The following is a 20,288-nucleotide window of genomic DNA, read 5'->3' on the forward strand; positions in this document are numbered from 1 at the left end:
CTCCTCCTTTTTCGAGTAAAGGAGGAAAAAGAAGGTGAGAGATTCGATTTTTTTTAAAGGAAAAAGGAAAAGTAATATGGCATATTAGAGAAATTAGGGTTCGTGGTTGGTATTTGCAGATGTTTTTGTTTTATAAGACTAACGCGAACTCAAAAGTATTGTAAAACACGGAGCATGATAAGAAGGTTAGAAACTCAGTTCAAATTTGTGCTTGAGTTTAGAGAGTGTCTTATTCCTCGAACGTGTTGATCAATAAAGAAGTTTACACTTCGTGTTGATTAAGTGGTAAAGGCTTCAGAGCCGGTACTGATCCATCGTTGATGTAGGATTAATTGTTTTCTTTCTTTTGTCCGGCACAAACCAAGAAATGGCCTCTCCAATGCAGAAATGGTCGCTAGGGGTCAGGCGAAAATGATAATATATATCATTGTTTTGTATAAGAATTAGAGGGTTAAACGAAAAATAAACATACACATATGGTAAGAGATAACTTGGTACGTAATTTCCACGACTTACCCAAGAGTTAGGCCATCCACTGCCACTAGACCACCACGGCCAGGTCGAATTGCTGCTTGTTGCACCACCAGGGGCCATTGCGCTGGCTTCTTTGCACTGATCACACAACAAATGGCCTCTTTAGCGAGGAACGTGTTAGCAGTAAAAGTAGGAAATTCGTCGGATAAGAATTTTGCCGATTCCTTTCTCGCTAGGTTGTCAATGGCTCGATATAGGACCAATGTGAAGTCTAGGCCGAGGCACTTTTTGATAAAAAATTCTACGCCGAGGAAAATATTTTTATCAGAAAGTAATCGGTAGTGACGAGACAAATCTTTCTTGGCATATAATTTTTTGTCAGATCTTTGGGAATTATGTTGTGTTTTACATGACTACATCGTTATTAAACATGGAAAATGACACTTGGAAAACAAATTCAAATTTGTGCTTTAGAATTTAGAAGACAACAAAAAGTCGTATTCCTTTCACTTAATTACGTAAAATTTGAAGCACGCAATGATAGATTATTCAAGAAAAAAGAAAAACTTATAATTGATAACCTTCACATGGTCAGCTTTACACATTGTGCCTTCACATTTCAACTTTCCATCTCGCTACTCTCTCCATTCTTTTTCAGGTGCTCTGACGTTTATCGGTTGATTGGATAAATTGTTGCACTATCTTCTCTTCCATATATGTTGGGTTTTCTCACATTTATCGCTAAGAAAATCAGGTGAGAAATTGTTTGGCAAACTGTGTGTTGATCATATGTTGGGATATCTTGGTGGGATTCATGTCCCAATTGCAGCTTTTGCTCATAGTCTTTCGGAGCTCCCAAATTTTCATTTCTCTTAGAAGTTCTCTTAATTGATTTTTTTTTTTTGTAATAATTTTCTACTTCTTGTTAAGCTTTGGCTTCATATCCCCTCTAACTTATTGTATCTTTACTTTTTTTTCTTCAATATATATTCATAATAATGTCTTTTTCCTTGATAGCAATGCCGAAATGAATGTGACATCATTGTTTTAATTATTAAAATTAAAAAATAAAAAATAAACTGGAGAAGATGTGAATTATTAGTCAGAGATGCTAGTCGAGTAAATAGGTTGACTATCATATTCATGCATGTAAATAAAAATCATTCGGCCAAACTCTGTTACCATAGACGGTTTACCAAAAAAATAAAAAATAAAAAAAAACTCTGTTACCCTAGACGACTGATTGGTTGGAACATTGGAAATTTCATACTTAGCCGTATTTGTGTAGATTTTCCCTCCCTCCAACCAATTAAATCTCTCCCAGCTCAACCAATCAAGAGGGCTCTTGAAATGTTGCTATAATTACTTTATATTAATATGTAGTAATTTTCTCGTACAATTAAACAGATAATTTAAAATGCAATGTTAAGCATTATGCAAATCCAAAAATACAATATTGTATTGATCCAATAACTAAAAAGTTATACTATTGCCTCGTGGTTAGGTTCTTTTTCTTCAACTCACTACATTTTGGGTTCAAACTATCCCTCTCCCATATATAGACGGAATTCAAAGCGGTTCAAATCAACTAAATTGTGCTGGTACGAGAGCATCATGTTGTGACACCATGTAAGTTTACTCCACATCCTTATCTCTGATGCTTTCTTCCATGCCTTATCTGAGTACACGATTTAAAAAATGGTCTAACGATTAATATATGCTAATCGTCTTGAGAAGAATTAAAAAGGATAAACGCAAATAGTATAACAGCGGTGCAGTGTAAAGACCCTAGAGACTGTCGCACAGGAACATGCCATATACATGACTATTGACTGATTCCAGGAACATGCCATATACATGACTATTGCAGGGTTTTCTTCGTCCACAAGCGCGTGGAAATTTCCAAGCAACTCAAAAATTTGTCTTTCCTTTCTCCTTTCACTCGGCCTCCTTTTTGCTCGATCATTTGGCTAACACAGGCCATTCCATAATCATCTGCTCTATATTTAATGTTTGAAACCTACGTAACTGAAAAACAACAAATTAGTACCACATAGAAACTTGAACTAGCTACTAGCCTTGAGCTATTCCTATTTATTTGGGTAGCTTGTAGTAGCTAGTGTTATTAGGGTTAGGGTAGAGGGAGGGAGATCGAGAGACAGATACAATGGAGGATTTACCACCTGGATTTAGATTCTCTCCAACAGAGGAAGAGCTGATTTCGTTTTACCTGCAGAAAAAACTTGATGGGAGGAGTGAGGACTTGAACCGAGTTGTGGATCGAATCATACCCGTTGTCTACATTTACGAGTTTAATCCATGGGAACTCCCACGTAATTCAACATCTCTCTCTCTCTCTCTCTCCCTCCCTCCCTCCCCCTTCCCCCTCCCTCCCTCTCCCTCCCTCCCCTCCCTCTTTAATTGTTGGATTTATGCTAGCTTCGGGCTTGCTTAACTCTAGGAAAATGTTGGTTTTAGTGTACTGAATATACATTTGATAATTTTAACATGAAAAATCCATATGATGCATACTTAAAATTATGAGGCCAATATGCAAGTCTCAATCAGATTTTCCCTCTTTTGAGACAATTGATAGACCAAGAAAAACGTGATATATGAAGCTAGCTAAGCTTAAGATGCAATTTTATGAAAGCATTTATTTATACATGCATATGCAGTGCTTCAACTATTGTATTTTATAGTTGGGAATATACTTTACATGTACTTTAATTAATTATGGTTACTAATTAAACAGAGGCTGCCGGAGAGGCGATCCATGGAGATCCGGAGCAGTGGTTCTTTTTCATCCCAAGACAAGAAAGTGAAGCTCGAGGAGGGAGACCGAGACGACTCACAACAACTGGGTATTGGAAAGCAACAGGATCTCCAAGCACTGTTTACTCTTCCAATTCCAATCACTATCGTGCCATCGGCCTCAAAAGAACCATGGTTTTCTATACTGGCAGAGCTCCCCATGGAAAGAAAACGGAGTGGAAGATGAATGAATACAAAGCCATTGAAATTCATGCAGATGATAATAATCAACCATCAATGGCCGCCTCCTCATCAAACCCTAGTACTCCTTCTACTCCCACGGTACGTACGTACTAATTAATTTCTTAGCTCAAACTTAACATCGTTTTTTTTAATTCACAAATTCAATTATGTGCAACACAATGATCTAGGTTTTCTGACGACATAGTTTGACGAAGATCTACATTTATTGTCTGACGTTTATGTGTTTGTGTATATGTATAATATTCGAGAGATTACAAGTGAATGATTTTGTCCATCAGCTGCAAGTTGCACCATATATATTCAAAAAGCATATATGTATATGTTCTAGATTGGGCACACAAGAGGACATTTAGTTAGTTTGTAGAACGACACCAACAAGGCCTGAACATGTTAGTGGTACCACAAGGCCGCACAGTTTTTAAGCGACTTCTTTGATGGCTAACGGCATTGAGTTTTCAGTGCTGTTGATTAGCATCTAAACCAATTTAATTAACAATACTTCATAATTCATATTAATTATTATGTTGATATATGTTGGCATGTATGCATGCAGTTAAGGCAAGAATTCAGCTTATGCCGAGTATACAAGAAATCGAAATGCCTTAGGGCATTTGACAGGCGACCTCCAGGGATTGAGATCACAAGAAACCCTAACTTAAACATTCAAGCAGCTCCTGCTCAGACTGCAGATCATCTGGATCAGGGTTTGACAACATCGAATAGGAACCCTCAGAATATGGAAGGGAGAACAAACTCAAGCTCACCGGAGAGTTCATCCTCAGGAGGACATGGCTCTCAATCCTCTCAACCAGAACAAAGTGGGACTTTGCCAATGGCCGTTGATAATGAAGCTATTTGGGATTTGGATCAAATGATAAATTTTTTGCTTTAAGGGGTGGATAGGAAGAAATACTAAGGGGTATTACCACGTTATCCAAAATCCTTAAATACAATGTCTAGCTACTAAGAAAATAAACTAGTGCGCGTGGAATCATAATCACTCATATGTACTTATGTAGGGTTTAATCGCTCTAAGGTAGAGTTAATTTGTACTGGAATTGGGGACGAAAAGCCAAATTCAAAGGCTATTGTACTAGACATGTCCTGATCACAAACTTAACCTATGCATGTATATGTATGTATGTTAATTTCCTGATCACAAGCTGTAACAAACAATTGGGTTCTTTATCTGTTGTGCTTTCATATGTATGTATGTACGTTAATTTCTTGGACTACTATTCCGTATAACCTTGAAAGTTTGCAGAAGTGATATTAGAATTTATCACTTGTATTGTTATGCGTAGGTAATTAAATTTTTGAGCATTGTTGTCATTTGAAGGCCTATTGATACATGTAATTCACTATTAACTTTATGTATCAACTGCACAAAACTGATATTTTTCAATTAAAAGTTTGGTTCAAATTTTTTTTGGTTCGATCATTTTTGCATTTCTAGTTTTTTTCCCATGCATTCCTCCATTTTTTCTAACCTTTGAATTGATTAATTTAAAAGAGATTCAAAGGACAAAAACAAGAGGCGAAGTGCAAAGAAAGAGAAAATGAGAGTGTAAAAATCACTACTTTTTTGTCTATTGAGCAATGTGTCAAACTCTTTCAAAATGGTACCAGGTGGAATATCCTGCGATCATAAATTAATGTATGCTAGATTGACTAGTCAAACTCATCAGTCAACTAAGTACATATTTATTAGTTAAGCAAACACAAATCTAGCAACTAAACTTGGTTTACCACAGGTTATCCTAGTCAGCAACTGCTCAGTTCGTTATTCATACTCATGTAGTGTAAACTTAAGTGCAAACACGCATCAAATAACAAGCCATAGAATGCATGTATCATATGCTAATTTTTTGTACCATACTTGACCAATCCCAAAACTACTGAGCACCGGTCAACGTTATACCGTCAAGGACCCATAAGAGTTTCCCTCCAACCATGATGCCAATCACAGCGCGACACTTGTCAACATCAGAAACCAATCACAACACGACACGTGTCAATGTCAGAATGAAACTAAAAACTCTCTTCTATAAATAGAGATCATTCTCTTACAATATTTCTTAATGTCATTTGTACTAAATTATTCACTTGTACTCACTAAAGGAGAGCTTGAACCTATGTACTTGTGTAAACCCTTCACAATTAATGAGAACTCCTCTACTCAAGGACGTAGCAAGTCTGGGTGAACCACGAACATCTTATGTTTGCTTCTCTGTCTCTATCCATTTACATATCTATCCACACTAGTGACCGGAGCAATCTAGCGAAGGTCACAAACTTACCACTTTCTGTTGTACCAAAGTCCTCACTGATTTTGTGCATCAACATTTGGCACCGTTTGTGGGAACGACACTTATTCCCACTCTCTTTAGCTTTGTTAAGGTGGTTTCCACCATTCCTACACTCTCTTTTGACCAGGCATCCCTCTCTAACATGGGGAGCGAAGGAAGTCACAGCACGTAGAATGACACCTCTCTTGCACTTGGTGCGAGGCAACAAAAGAAGGAAGGAAATATGGTTGCTCTTCAAGCTAAAGTCGATGAGCTAGAAGCTCAGAACAACAAGATAGCAATGAAGAATGAGGTCTTCCAGGAGCAGTATGAGAAACTCTTTGAGACGTTCCACGAAACTAGGCGTAGTCAAACACGCGAGCTCGTTGCCTCTGTGGACATCAACCATCATCTGGGTGCCTCCCAACACGGAGGGTCACCTCCATTCGACATAGGTATCCCTGATGAAGAGCGAGCTAATCATCAAAACATTGATCAACATGAGACTTCTCTCAACCCAGATGCTTCGACCCGAAGCAGGAGAAATGGAGGAAGACACCTCATTGCAGAAGGGTTAGAAGGATCGAAAGTCGTTTATTGTGACTGGCGAGGCTTTCTAAAGTAACGTCGAGAGAATCCCCTCCACATATGTTCGAAGGTCAATGACCCAAGGATCTCTGAAAGACTCAGTCTCATCCCACGACCCAGGCCAGCTGCCAATCTAGGGAAGGAACGACAAGTCCCAGAGGAACATGAAGGTACAGGGGACTCTGAGGTATTCCGACAGACTCGCCCTAGAAGTCGGTACGGCGAGTCCGAGGAAAAACCACACGCCTTTGCTCAAACTTTCCTACTTCTTAGAGGCGATGAAGATTTACGAAAGAAAATTCCAGTGGTACATGACTCCACTCAGGACCCTCTTGTCTTACAGCTCTTTGAGGAAGTAAACAAGTTGAAGGCCAAACGTCAGGCCGAGATACCTGACTGGAACCAACCCAGGCCTGGCTCTCTCACAAGGAGGATCCTCGACGCCCTCTTCAAGCGAAAACAAAGCAAAAGCTTGGTTTATAACTCTATACTGGAAGGGATGACCTAATTAAACACCCTAACCTCTTTGAGTCCACCATGGCATATCAGATGCACACCGACAAATAATGATGTTTTCTTTTCCCCTTCACCCTCTCTGGCGGAGCTCTAAATTGGTATTGCCGTCTTCCACCTGAGACAGTAGACTCATTTGAGGAATTGAGGAAACTGTTTGTCTCTTAACACATCTTCTAGATCGATCGCTTGCATTACGCAGATGACTTGTACACTATTTACCAGAAGCCGGATGAGTCACTACGAGAGTATGCCGGCCACTTCAGCCATGAGTATTCTCGCTGCGTTAAGGCAGATGATAAAACCGCCCTCAAGGCCTTCACGGCAGGCTTACGTGATTGTTTCTTCAAGTACATGATCAATGTCAACACTTGGAAGACTTACTCTGAGGTGATGGCACAGGCTTACAACCACGCCTTCACCGAAGTAAGGACATACCAAAGGAACCTCCATATGATTAACCCCTATCAACAAGTGGGAAGTGGAAGTCAAGTTTAACCAAGTGAGGAGATATTGGCCATTCAGACACCCATTGCATCATCTCCTGCCTCATTTAGCTACTCGCTAAGTCACCAAACGTATCTGTCTCTTGGTAAGAGGAATGATTTTTACTCTCAGCAAGCCTATTACAACAAAAGGGATAAAAGTTCGTATCAAGACAACTAGGGGTGAACGTACCGTCGACTATTATGACTATGGGGCCAAGCCTCACTCTTTCAAAGTAGAGGGCTAGGTACTGAAGGAAATGTTATTATAAGAAGGCATACACATTACAAATGTTTTAACTCTCAACCACTTGAGATCTTTTGTCACATAAGCCATTCGGCAAATATTTAAAGAAAAAGGAATTCAGACAACTTCTTCTGAGTCCTTTGCGTTTCTAGCACTGGAACACTTGGTCTACGCTGACCTACCCTTATACTTCAACTCAGAGCTTCAACATGCGTACTTTGACACAAAGTATGTGATACTAAGTGTTACAACCAACATGGTTCACATATCAAAAGCATGGATCCCTTCATGCATAGCAAAACATTCATAAGCATTACTCATATCAATCAACATAAACATCATACATTCCAACACATTCATACATAAACATCATACATTCCAACACATTCATACATATACATCATACATTCTAACACATCCATACATAAGCAAACTGTGCTTTGAAATGGTTCAACATACTTTGTGTCATTCGACACTTGCTACAATGTGCCTAGACACTTTGCCCTTATTCTCACTAACCAGGTGATGAAATGTAAAGAAGGAACTCATCTTCATGCCACCAACTAGGTGATGAAATGTACAACCCGTACTCTCCTTCATGCCACCAACCAAGTGATGAAATGTACAACTCATACTCTAATATCATTTGGCAACTTGCCACTAATGCCACCAACCAAGTGATGAAATGTACAACCCGTACTCTCATTCATGCCACCAACCAGGTGATGAAACGTACAACCTGTACTCTAATATCATTTGGCAACTTGCCATTCATGTCACCAACCAGGTGACGAAATGTACAACCCGTACTCTCCTTCATGCCACAACCAGGTGATGAAATGTACAATCGGTACTCTAATATCATTTGGCAACTTACCACTCATGCCACCAACCAGGTGAATAAAGAACTTATCTTCATGCCACCAACCAGGTGATGAAATGTACAACTCGTACTCTCCTTCATGCCACCAATTAGGTGATGAAATATACAACCCGTACTCTAATATCATTTGGCAACTTGCCATTCATGCCACCAACCAGGTGAAGAAGGAACTCATCCTTGTGCCACCAACCAGGTGATGAAATGTGATGAAAGGTGATGAAGGAACTCACCTTCGTACCACCAACCAAGTGATGAAAGTAACTCACCATTCATTCCACCTACCAGAAGACGAGTGGTACAACTTGTACATGTGAACTCCTAGCATTCACAAATAATAAAAAACCCTCAAGTTTGACAACTCAACTAGGGGAGCACTTATGCCCAACAAGAGTTATAGTCACCAACAAAGTCTTATTGCAAGCCAACAACAACTTCAGTGCATGGCATACGAAGATCAAGCTATTCAGCCCTCTTGCATCTGTTTCAGACATTTTCCCTTTGTAACAATGCAAACACTACAACTCGTAGAAAGCTTCACACACTCTTGATCAAGACAGTGTGAAACAAAACCAATTTATGGTGCCAACAAGAGCTTCATTAAAGGAGTTCAACCACAATTCTCAAAAGTTTCGCACACTTTTGATCAAGACAGTGTGAAGCAAAACCAATTTATGGTGCCAACAAGAGCTTCATCAAAGGAGGGCAACCACAATTCTTAAAAGCTTCACACACTTTTGATCAAGACAATGTGAAGCAAAACCAATTTATGGTGCCAAGAAGAGCTTCATCAAAGGAGTTCAACCACAATTCTCAAAAGCTTCACACACTCTTGATCAAGACAGTGTGAAGCAAAACTAATGTATGGTGCAAACAAGAACTTCATCAATAGAGGGCAACCACAATTCTCAAAAGCTTCACACACTCTTGATCAAGACAGTGTGAAGCAAAACCAATTTATGGTGCCAACAAGAGCTTCATCAATAAAGGGCAACCACAATTCTCAAAAGCTTCGCACAATCTTGATCAAGACAGTGTAAAGCAAAACCAATTTATGCCAACAAAAGCCTCATCAAAGGAGTTCAACCACAATTCTCAAAAGCTTCACACACTCTTAATCAAGACAGTGTGAAGCAAAACCAATTTATAGTGCCAATAAAAGCTTCATCAATGAAGGGCAATTACAATTCATAGAAAGCTTCACACATTCTTGATCAAGATTGTTCGAAGCAAATTCAATTTATATGGTTCATTCAAACCTTCGACTACTACAAGGTGTGGCTTGCATCATAATCTCTTGCTCAACAGTGTGGAAGCAAAATTTGTATATGTTGTCTCTCCCACATTTTCAAATTTCTAATTTTTCCAAAAACAAAAAGAAAAAAAAAGGAAATTGGGAAATTCAACAAAGCTTCACCAATAAAAGCTTCATCAATGGAGGACAACTACAAATTCTCAAAAGCTTCACACTATCTTGATCAAGATAGTGTGAGCAAAATCAATTCATGGTACCCAACAAAGCTTCACCAACAAAAGCTTCATCAATGGAGGACAACTACAAATTCTCAAAAGCTTCACACTATCTTGATCAAGATAGTGTGAAGCAAAATCAATTCATGGTACCCAACAAAAGCTTCAACTCCAAAACTTCACCTACAAAGCTTCATCCACCACAAAAGCTTCCCCCACCATAAAAGCTTCATCCACGACAAAAGCTATACCTATAAAAGCTTCACCAACAAAAGTTTCACCCACAAAAGCTTCCCCCACCACGAAAGCTTCATCCACCACAAAAGCTTTTCACCCACAAAAGCTTCCCCCACCACAAAAGCTTCACCCACAAAAGCTTCACCCATAAAAACTTCACCAATAAAAGCTTCCCCCACCACAAAAGCTTCACCAACAAAAGCTTCCCCCACCACAAAAGCTTCACAAAAGCTTCACCCACAAAAGCTTCACCCATAAATACTTCACCAACAAAAACAAAAGCTTCACCCATAAATACTTCACCAACAAAAACAAAAGCTTCACCCACAAAAGCTTCACCCACCACAAAAGCTTCACCCACAAAAGTTTCACCCATAAAAGCTTCCCCCACCACAAAAGCTTCACCCATAAAAGCTTCACCAACAAAAGTTTCTTTTACCATAAAAGCTTTACCCACCACAAAAGTTTCACCCATAAAAGCTTCACCAACAAAAGCTTCACCAACAAAAGCTTCACGCACCACAAAAACTTCACCCATAAAAGTTTCACCCACAAAAGCTTCACCCACTACAAAAGCTTCATCCACAAAAGTTTCACCCACCACAAAAGTTTCACCCATAAAAGCTTCACCAACAAAAGCTTCACCCACAAAAGCTTCCCCCACCACAAAAGCTTCACCCACAAAAGTTTTACCCACCACAAAAGTTTCACCCATAAAAGCTTCACCAACAAAAGCTTACCCACAAAAGCTTCCCCCGCCATAAAAGCTTCACCCACCACAAAAGCTTCATCCATAAAAACTTCACCAACAAAAGCTTCACCCACAAAAGCTTCACCCACAAAAGCTTCACCCACAAAAGCTTCCCCCACCACAAAAGTTTCCCCCACCACAAAAGCTACAAAAGCTGTACCCACAAAAGCTTCCCCCACCACAAAAGCTTCCCCACAAAAGCTTCACCCATAAAAGCTTCACCAACAAAAGCTTCACTCATAAAAGATTCATCAACAAAAGCTTCACCTACCACAAAAGCCTCACTCATAAAAACTTCACCAATAAAAGTTTCACCCATCACAAAATCTTCACCTACAAAAGCTTCACCTACAAAGCTTCAACACAAAAGCTTTACCTACAAAAGCTTCACACTATCTTGATCAATATAGTGTGAAGCAAAATCAATTCATGGTACCCAACAAAGTTTCAACCTCAAAGCTTCACCTACAAAGCTTCACCTATAAAGCTTAATATATATATACAGAGAGCTTAAGGGAAGGGATCCCAATTTTTTGAAAAAAATGGGGATTAGGTGTGGGGCCCACTTCACATCAAATTTCAACGATCCGAACCGTCTATTTTGTTAGTCTCGATTCATAGATCATCCTTGCAAAAATTCAATTCAATCCGAAACCATTTGCCTATTTAATTATCAATATCAAATTTCATATATTCTTATTTAACAAAGTATTCGTTCATTTCCTTGAACGCAATTAGATGTCTTAAACATTTCCAATTTAGCTAATATTTTGCAAGGATGATCTATGAATCGAGACTAACAAAATAGACGGTTCGGATCGTTGAAATTAGATGTGAAGTGGGCCCCACACCTAATCCCTCCCCTTAAGCTCTCTGTATATATATTAGGAAATTCAAAAATTCAAAAATTAAAAAAAAAAAAATTGCCTAGGCCTCCTATTCTTTAGGCCTAACAACTTTCATAACAAATATATATGAATGAGGAGTTTTGGCTACCACTTAGAAAGGAAAATGGTAAAATTTTGTTACTTTGGAAACTTGGATACTAGCAAGATACCTCATTCGTCAACTCCCTCGATTGGAGACTTGGGGGACTCCTACCATATGCTACTGCACCTTGATACTCGGAAGTCTCACGACCACTCAGTGATTTGGATTTTTTCAAGTCTCCAACCGAGAAGTTTTCCTCACTCGGGAAATTAAGAGAGCACTACCTCAACCTACATGTTTCACTCACAAAGCTTCAACATACAAGCTTCAACAAAAGGAAAAATTCAAAGAACTTAGTGGAGAAGGCCTAGGTGTATTTAACGCAATACGTTGAAATGAAGTAAAACTTATTTATTGATATATTCGATAAGTTACAAATATGTACATATACATGAATCAAACTAAACAAACAAGAGAGAGCCTTCACAAATGTTGCTTAGGAGAAGTCTCAGCAGTCGGCAGAGCCCCAGAAAGATGAGGCACTTGAGGGTGATTATTCGGAGTCTCAGTACTAGGTAGAACCCCAGAAGAAGGAGGCACCAAAGGTTGATCATTTGGAGCTTCATTTCGCGGTACAGCCCCAGAAGACGAAGACAATAAATGCATTTAGAACAAACCCACAAACCTCTGATGATCAAGTAAAATCTGACCATCAGATTCCTACAGCTGGTTGAGCTTCATCTTCATGTTTGTAGCATAGTCATGTGCGAGCCTGTGCAACTATTTATTCTCATGCTTGAGCCCTCTGATATTCTGTTTGAGATTTATCACTTCAACCGCCAATGATTCAACTTGGCGGGTTCGAGCAAATAGGCGTTGGGCCATATTAGATACAAAACATGCACACTAAACACTGAGAGCCAGAGAATCCTTAACAGCCAACTCATCAGACCGTTTGAAAAGTAGTCTGTTATCTTTAGGAGTGAGAAGGTTTCTGGCCACCACCGCAGCAGTCATATCATTCTTTATCACAGAGTCCCCAATGGTAAGAGGACCAGTAGGGAATAAGAATGATGGGCGCCATATGTTGTCTTGAGAAGGCATAAATGCCTCTTCACCAAAGTTCAAGTCAAAATGACGGTTGGATGGGCTAGACATTCTCAGAAATGATGAAGGAGAAATGAGGTGTAATAAATCTCTGAAGTAAGGGGAAAATTCCTATAAGCAATAACTCTTTGAATGTACTTCTTACATATAAATGGTGCCCTTATAAAAGAAAGGGCAATAGGGCCATTGGTTCAAAAATCGAAGAGGCACCACTCTCCGGATTCCGAAGAGGCACCACTTTCCACACGCAACATCAGCTCCTCGGGTACCACAGATAACTTTGCCAAAGATCTCTGAAAAAGTTTAGACACATAAATTTTGAAGGTCCAGCTACTTACTATTACCCATAAGGGTAAAGGAACAGCACCACTGCTTGATAACTAGAAAGTTTCAATGTGTGTCAACCTCCGTGCTCCGTGGCAAGGCAGACTAGCAAAAATGCCCAACGTTTACTCACATTCGAGAAAACACTCATAACAAGATTGCTTGCTAAAAAATCGAAGATGCACCGCTCTCCGAATCTCGAGAGCCAGACTTCCAACAGGATTACGTGTTCAAAAATCGAAGAGGCACAACCCTCCGAATCTCAAGAGCCAGACTCCTAACATGATTACTTTCTTAAAAATCGAAAAGACACTGCTCTCTGAATCTCAAGAGTCAGACTCCCAACATGATTGCTTTCTCAAAAATCGAAGAGGCACCGTTATCTGAATCTCGAGAGCCAGATTCCCGACAAGATTGCTTGTTCGAAAATCGAATAGGCACAGCTCTCCGAACTTCGAGAGCCAGATTTCCTTGGATAAAGCTTGTCTGCAATCTTCACACATAACATTAGCTTTCCAGATACCACATACCACTTTTTCAAAGTGCTTTGACAAAGTTAAAACACGTAAAGCTTGCAGCTCCTACTACCTTGCTATGACCAAGAAGGGTAAAGGAATAACACTACTATTTGTTGTTAGGGAGACTCCTATATATGTTGACCTCAATCCTCCACAGCCAGGCAGACCGGCAAATAAAAAAATGCTCAACTTTTCTTCACATTCGAAAGGGCAATCTTAGTAGAGTCTCTCGAAATACTCAGCTTCTTTTCCCCCCAATAATACCTCTGCAAACAAGCCATACCAAAGCAAGAGTATCTCATATCATTAAAGTTAAAAGCAAGAGTATCCCATATCATGCTTTTTCCCTGTCTTTTCCTTTGGCCTTGTTCTTACCTGCAAGACAAAAAGAAAGAGAGCAATAAGTCAGCACTTGGAATCAAGCTTCCAGTCAGGAACTGACTGCCTGGAACCCCTTGCCTGATTACTTACCTGGCATTACTCTCGAGTACTGATTTTCAACATATTATGCTTCCAGAGAAGATACCACATTTGCCTAAGGAACAAATAGGGTAAGTGAGAAAGATACAAGGAAGCATGTGGAGACAAGCGTAACAGAACACGTGCCGATATATCCACTACTTTGTCAACAGCAAAAGTATCCCATATCATTAGGGTCGAATGTACTCTAGATTTGATAGACTTGTTTTGACCCTCAAATTCTTGAGTCGGCCTTATACTCTGGAGGAAACCAGAAAACCCTCCAGCCCAGTTCAAGAATAAGCCTGTGGAAAGTTACTTCTTCAAAAGAAAAAGTATCTCATATCATCTCTTCTCCATTTGCTTCTCTTTATCCTTGTTGCTATTTATGACACAAGGAGAAGGAGAACAATCAACCGGAAGCTGAAGTCGAACCTCCGATCCAAGTTGCTTGCTTGGAAGCCTGATTGCTTACCTTGTCTGTTACCTCATTCGGCAAATCTCCTAGCTCGGTGACTTGGGGGACTCCTACTATAGGGTTTGTATCGCACTTGACCAAGCCCGAAACTACAACTAAGCTTCAAGTGAAATTGATACATTACCTTGTGCATCTTCATCGGTTAAAGATACCACCCCTAGATGAAGGAAAAGTACTTCCAGAAAAGATGTCATATCTACATATGAGACAGATAAGGCAAGTGAAAATGATACCACACTTCGGTACTTAGAAGTTTCATGATTACTCAATGGCTTGGATCTTGCAAGTCCCCAACCAATGAGCTTCCTTCACTCGGGAACTTAGGGGAGCACTATTTGTACCATACTTGACCAGTCTCGAAACTACTGAGCATCGGTCAACGTTATACTGTCAAGGACCCAGAAGAGTTTCCCTTCAACCAGGAGACCAATCACAGCGCGACACATGTCAACATTAGAAGCCAATCATAACACGACACGTGTCAATGTCAGAATGAAACTAGAAACTCTATTCTATAAATAGAGATCATAACAACCAGAGAAAAAAATGAGAGCTAGCTATGGTTTTAACAAAAAAACAAACACTTGTTTTTTTTTTCAGCTAGCAAGGATAATGACACTTGTCAAGCAAAAAAAACGATATAAGTATATCAAGGTCTAAAAGCTGGCTATCAACAAAAAGGTGTCAGCAGCATGAAATTCACCCTTATAAATAGAAGTGGTTCTACAACATTGAAAAGACCTTCAACTTAAAACACAAAAACATTATGCACAAATCTTGCTCTACGCGAACCTCTCATACTTTAAGAAAACACTAACTTCCATTACTTCATCAACACACCTTCAATTTGGATTAAGAACATTGTGTTGACAACCAGTGACATCTTCAATTTGGATTAACAGCACTGGAGCCGTAGAAACAGGTGACCGATAAACATCTTCAGTTTGGAGTAATAACGCTGCTTCATGTTTGGCTGATCACTTATCCAAGTATTTGTTGGTGAGGAGTCTTTAGTCTTTTTCTTGAAAAAGGTCATCTTATTAGCCTTTTTGGCGAAGTGATTTGTTACTAGGTAATCAATGTTCGGCACATTGAAAGTCTTATTTGAACTTCACAGTGACTAGTAAACTTGTCTTCAAGCTCTTGAACTCAAAGGCCGAGGCGTCTTTCTTTCTTAGCCATGATCGCTCATACATAAAAATCAGCAGCGCGTTCGAGATAGCTACCACATCCATCTTACTTGAACCGAGCTAGGTGGCAAGTTGGCATGCCCGCATTCACCAGAAGAATGTAGTTAGCTCATTAATGACTTAGTCTCCACGCCATGTAGGCTAAGTAGTTTTTAGGGTCAACAATATGTTCTTTCAGTATTGGATAAGTCAGTGTGTGAGATGAAAAATATAATTGTTTTTCTTATTTTTAAACGAATATAGAGTTGTTATTAGCACTCTAAAATAGCGATTTTGGCCTTCTTAAATTGCAACTTCTTATAAGTTTAGAATTTTTTTTTAAATGCTATTAAAAAGTTTCTTCTACATATTGTCCCTAAAAGAGATTATGCATGTGAAGTTTTTGTATGTTTAGGAGGTTAACTGCAATTTTTAAATGTGAACATGACGTTGATTGTTGATACCTATAATCTATTTTTTGTTGATATGTAGTTGATATTTGATATTATTCTTGTTAAGTTTTTGTATGTTGAGGAAGTTAAGTGCGATTTTTAAATGTGAACATATCGTTGATTGTTGATACCTATAATATATTTTTGTCAGTATGTAATTGATATTTTATTTAAAATTAAAACCCTAATATAGAATGAATGTATGCATGTTTATCAATTATAAGATTAGTTAAGGATAATGCTTGTGTTTTCGTCATGAAAAAACCTTATGGTAAAGTACAAAAAACTACTTCAACTATTGCTGTCACGACACTTTCATACCTCATCTTTTAAAATTGACAATGTCATACCTCATCTTACGAATTTGATCCAATGTTATACCTTCCGTTACTTGGTCGTGAATTTGTCAGTTAAATACTGACGTGGCTTGATTCGGGACCTACTTTTTATTAAAAAATTAATAAAATATAATTAAAAACTAAAAGAATTATTTAATATTATTTAAATATTAAAATAGTACAGAAAAGTTAAAAAAAAAAAAAACCCTCAGTTTGTCATCTTCTTCCCCCCTCACTTTTTTCCCTCGTCATCTGCTTCCCCCTACCTGCTTAATCTTCAAAAAACTAAAAATAAAAAATAAAAAGTTTGAAAACCCATCAACCCCATCCCCCCTCCCGCCTAGATCCCGTCACACCCCCCTCAAAATATCATCATCGCACCAAACCCTTAGATCCCAAGATCCCATCACCCCACCAACCCCCACCCCTTCCCAAAACCCCGATCCCTCCCACACCTACAACCCAAATCAGAAAAGAGAAGGGGGAAAGAAAAAAAAAAGAAAAGAAGGAAACCCAGTTCATCTGTCCCCACCAGCCTAACCTGCATAAGAAGAAGAAGAGAAAAAAAAAAAATAGGAAACCTAGTTCGTCCCTCCCCCCCCAAGCCAACCTGCAACCCATAAAGAAGAAGAAGAAGAATAAGAAGAAAGGGGAAGAAAAAAAAAAGAAATCTAGTTCGTTCGTCCGTCCCCCCAACCCCCCTTCCCCCTGCCCAGATCCCATCACACCCCCCAAAAATATCATCACCGCACCAACCCCCCTCCCCCCGGCTCCCAAAACCTCGATCCCCACCTGCAACCCAAATCCACCACCCCCTAACCTACAGAAGAAGAAGAAGAAGAGAGAGAAGGAAAAAAAAGAAAAAAAAAGAAGAAGAAGAAGGAAACCAGTTTATCCGTCCCTTTCCCCCAACCCAACCTACAGAAGAAGAAGTAGAGAGAGAGAGAGAGAGAGAGAGAGAGAGAGAGAGAGAGAGAAAAAACCCAACTTGAAAAAGCAGAAGAAGAAGTAGAGAGAGAGAAAAAAAAAGAAGGAAACCCCCAAGCCAACATGCAACCCAGAAAGAAGAAGAAGAAGAATAAGAAAGGAAAAAAAGAAAAAAAGAAAGAAAAGGTCGTCCATCCCAACCCCTCTCCCCCACCCACCCAACCTGTAGAAGAAGAAGAGAGAGAGAAAAGAAAAAGATTTTTTTTTTTACTTTTCTTTATTATTTTAATATTTAAAAAATATATAATAAATTTTTTTTAGTTTTAAATAATTTTTTAATAGAAAATGGGTCCCGAATCAAGCTACGTTAGCATTTAACTGAAAATTTCACGGCCAAGTAACGGAAGGTATAACATTGGACCAAATTCTAAAGATGAGGTATGACATTGTCAATTTTAAAAGATGAGGTATGAAAATGTCGTGACACTAATAGTTGAGATAGTTTTTTGTACTTTACCCAAAAACTTACTTGTTCCTCTACTTACAATTAACGACTTTTTACCATTCAAACATAATTATTGAAACCGGTCATTCTCTTGATCACCTAAAGATGCAAAAAAATCATTCAATTTGGAGATCGTTAGTCATCCATACGTGTTAAGCCACAATGAACAATTTTGGTACCAAGTAGCATTTTCATGATGAATCATCCATTTGTTATATGCATATGAATGAATATAAGATCTCCACATTGAATAATTTTTTGCATGTACGACCTTTAGATTATGATAAAAAGAATAGTTCTTTAGATATAGACCCTTGAAATTCTTATTCCCTAAATAAAAACCCACCTAATTATAAACATCCAAATAAAATCCAAATTTGAAAAAAATTGCCAAGTAAAAAAATAATTGACCTACACACACACACACGTCAAAAGTATATGGTACTACTATAAGTTCAATATATATATATATATATATATATTCCTAACATATGTAGACACACACACACGTCAAAAGTATATATAGTACTACTATAAGTTCAATATGTGTGTATATATATATATATATAATTTACCAATATGTACTACTATACGTTCAAATATATATATGCACAATACTAACATATATGTTAAAAAAATATTATATGTAATTAGTTTATCTATATGTAAATTTATGATTAGCAAATAATATATATTTTGTAGGTAAATTAATAATGAATCAAATAACATTCTTTTATTTTGTAGGTAACTTATTTTTCATATATTATTACATATATTTGACACATTTTATTATTATAAGACATATGTACAAATAATAGGTAAATTAACTTCGAATCAAATAACCTTGCTTTATTTTGTAAGTAAATTAATTTTGAATCAAATAGCATTCTTTTGTTATGTAGGTATTTTATTTTGTATGTATCAATATCATATATATATATATATATATATATATATATATATATATATATATTGTCTGTACCATACTTAGTGCCTCCGTATTTAGATCTTGTATAAATACCCGGCGGACTTAAATGTAATTATGTAATAAGGGAAGGAGCAAATATGTAATAAGTGATGAGTCCTTATTCTATAAAAGGACCCCTCACTCTCCTCATTAGGGGAGGCCAATCTCTTAGGCCATGGGAAGAGTTCTCTCACCCTTAGAAGCTCTCTCCCTCATTCCTCTCACCTCTCAGAGAAATACAATATCAGTGTGGATGTAGCCTAAACCTTGGGGTGAACCACGATACATCTTGTGTTATTTACATTGATTTTAGATTCACGGTCGGATTTACGTTGTTCCAAGACCCATCCGGTTTTGTACATCAACATTTGGCGCTGTCTGTGGGAAACGACACGAAAAATTATGTCGGTTCTCTCTTAATTTTTCACCTCCGCCGTGAATCTACAGAAACCCAAGAACCAACAACCCAACATCCACACTCAGAGACACATCCATTCAATCTACAGAGAGGAAGAAACAAAACATGGGTTCTTCTGCAGTGTTCGTGCAGCTCTCAATCCTCCTATTGTGCTACGTCACTGTCTTCGGTAATGTAATTACCACTTTACCTGCCATTCTTCCACACCACAGTGTTCACTATCTACATCCATCCTGATCTCCTATTCTCCCTCAAAAGAAGCACCTACAACTTGGACTCCCCTCTCCCTCCAAAGCTCTTCTCTCACCACCCTCTTCACAATGGATGAGACTGTTTCCAGATGGGATTAGGGAGAAAAATAGACCTAGAGCCAGGAAGGTGCAGAAGAATAGATGGGAAAAAATGGAGGTGTTCAAAAAAAGCGTTTCCGGATTCGAAATACTGCGAGAAACACATGCATGGAGGGAATACTGGGCCCGATCTGGGCCTGGGGTTTAGCCCCGGACCCGTGACTCTTGTCTCAAACTTCTTCTCCCACGGTGGCGACGACTGCAAGTCCTTCTCCTAACTGCTCGCCAGAGCCGTTATGTCTCCACCGCCGAGGGCACCAGGGTTCCCGCAGCTTCTATGCGGCAGAAAACCCATTACTCCCACGTCATCCTCCTGCTCCAACGGCCACAGCAGCAAGAACAAACTCACCTCTATAAAAAATTTCGTGGCCTGCCGCACCACCAGCCTCGCCTCC

The 20,288-nt window shown here is 38.7% G+C and overlaps 1 protein-coding gene across 1 annotated transcript; it reads left to right on the forward strand.

The window, feature by feature from the left end:
* Nucleotides 1-2,538: 2,538 nt before the first annotated feature.
* LOC126594324 (NAC domain-containing protein 90-like) lies at nt 2,539-4,680 on the forward strand. The gene is made up of 3 exons (XM_050260571.1): nt 2,539-2,807; nt 3,230-3,570; nt 4,046-4,680. Exons 1-3 carry the CDS (start codon nt 2,642-2,644, stop codon nt 4,382-4,384), a joined length of 846 nt encoding a protein of 281 aa, XP_050116528.1. The 5' UTR covers nt 2,539-2,641; the 3' UTR covers nt 4,385-4,680.
* Nucleotides 4,681-20,288: the final 15,608 nt, after the last annotated feature.

This window comes from Malus sylvestris, chromosome 12 (genome assembly GCF_916048215.2).
Source record: "Malus sylvestris chromosome 12, drMalSylv7.2, whole genome shotgun sequence".
Lineage (NCBI taxonomy): Eukaryota > Viridiplantae > Streptophyta > Magnoliopsida > Rosales > Rosaceae > Malus > Malus sylvestris.

Bases quoted from the DNA above. Each gene is read 5' to 3' on its own strand.
- LOC126594324 (XM_050260571.1), top strand. From the start codon at position 2,642: ATGGAGGATTTACCACCTGGATTTAGATTCTCTCCAACAGAGGAAGAG. The intron at 2,808-3,229 runs GTAATTCAACAT...CTAATTAAACAG, and splicing joins TAATCCATGGGAACTCCCAC to AGGCTGCCGGAGAGGCGATC. The intron at 3,571-4,045 runs GTACGTACGTAC...GTATGCATGCAG, and splicing joins GTACTCCTTCTACTCCCACG to TTAAGGCAAGAATTCAGCTT.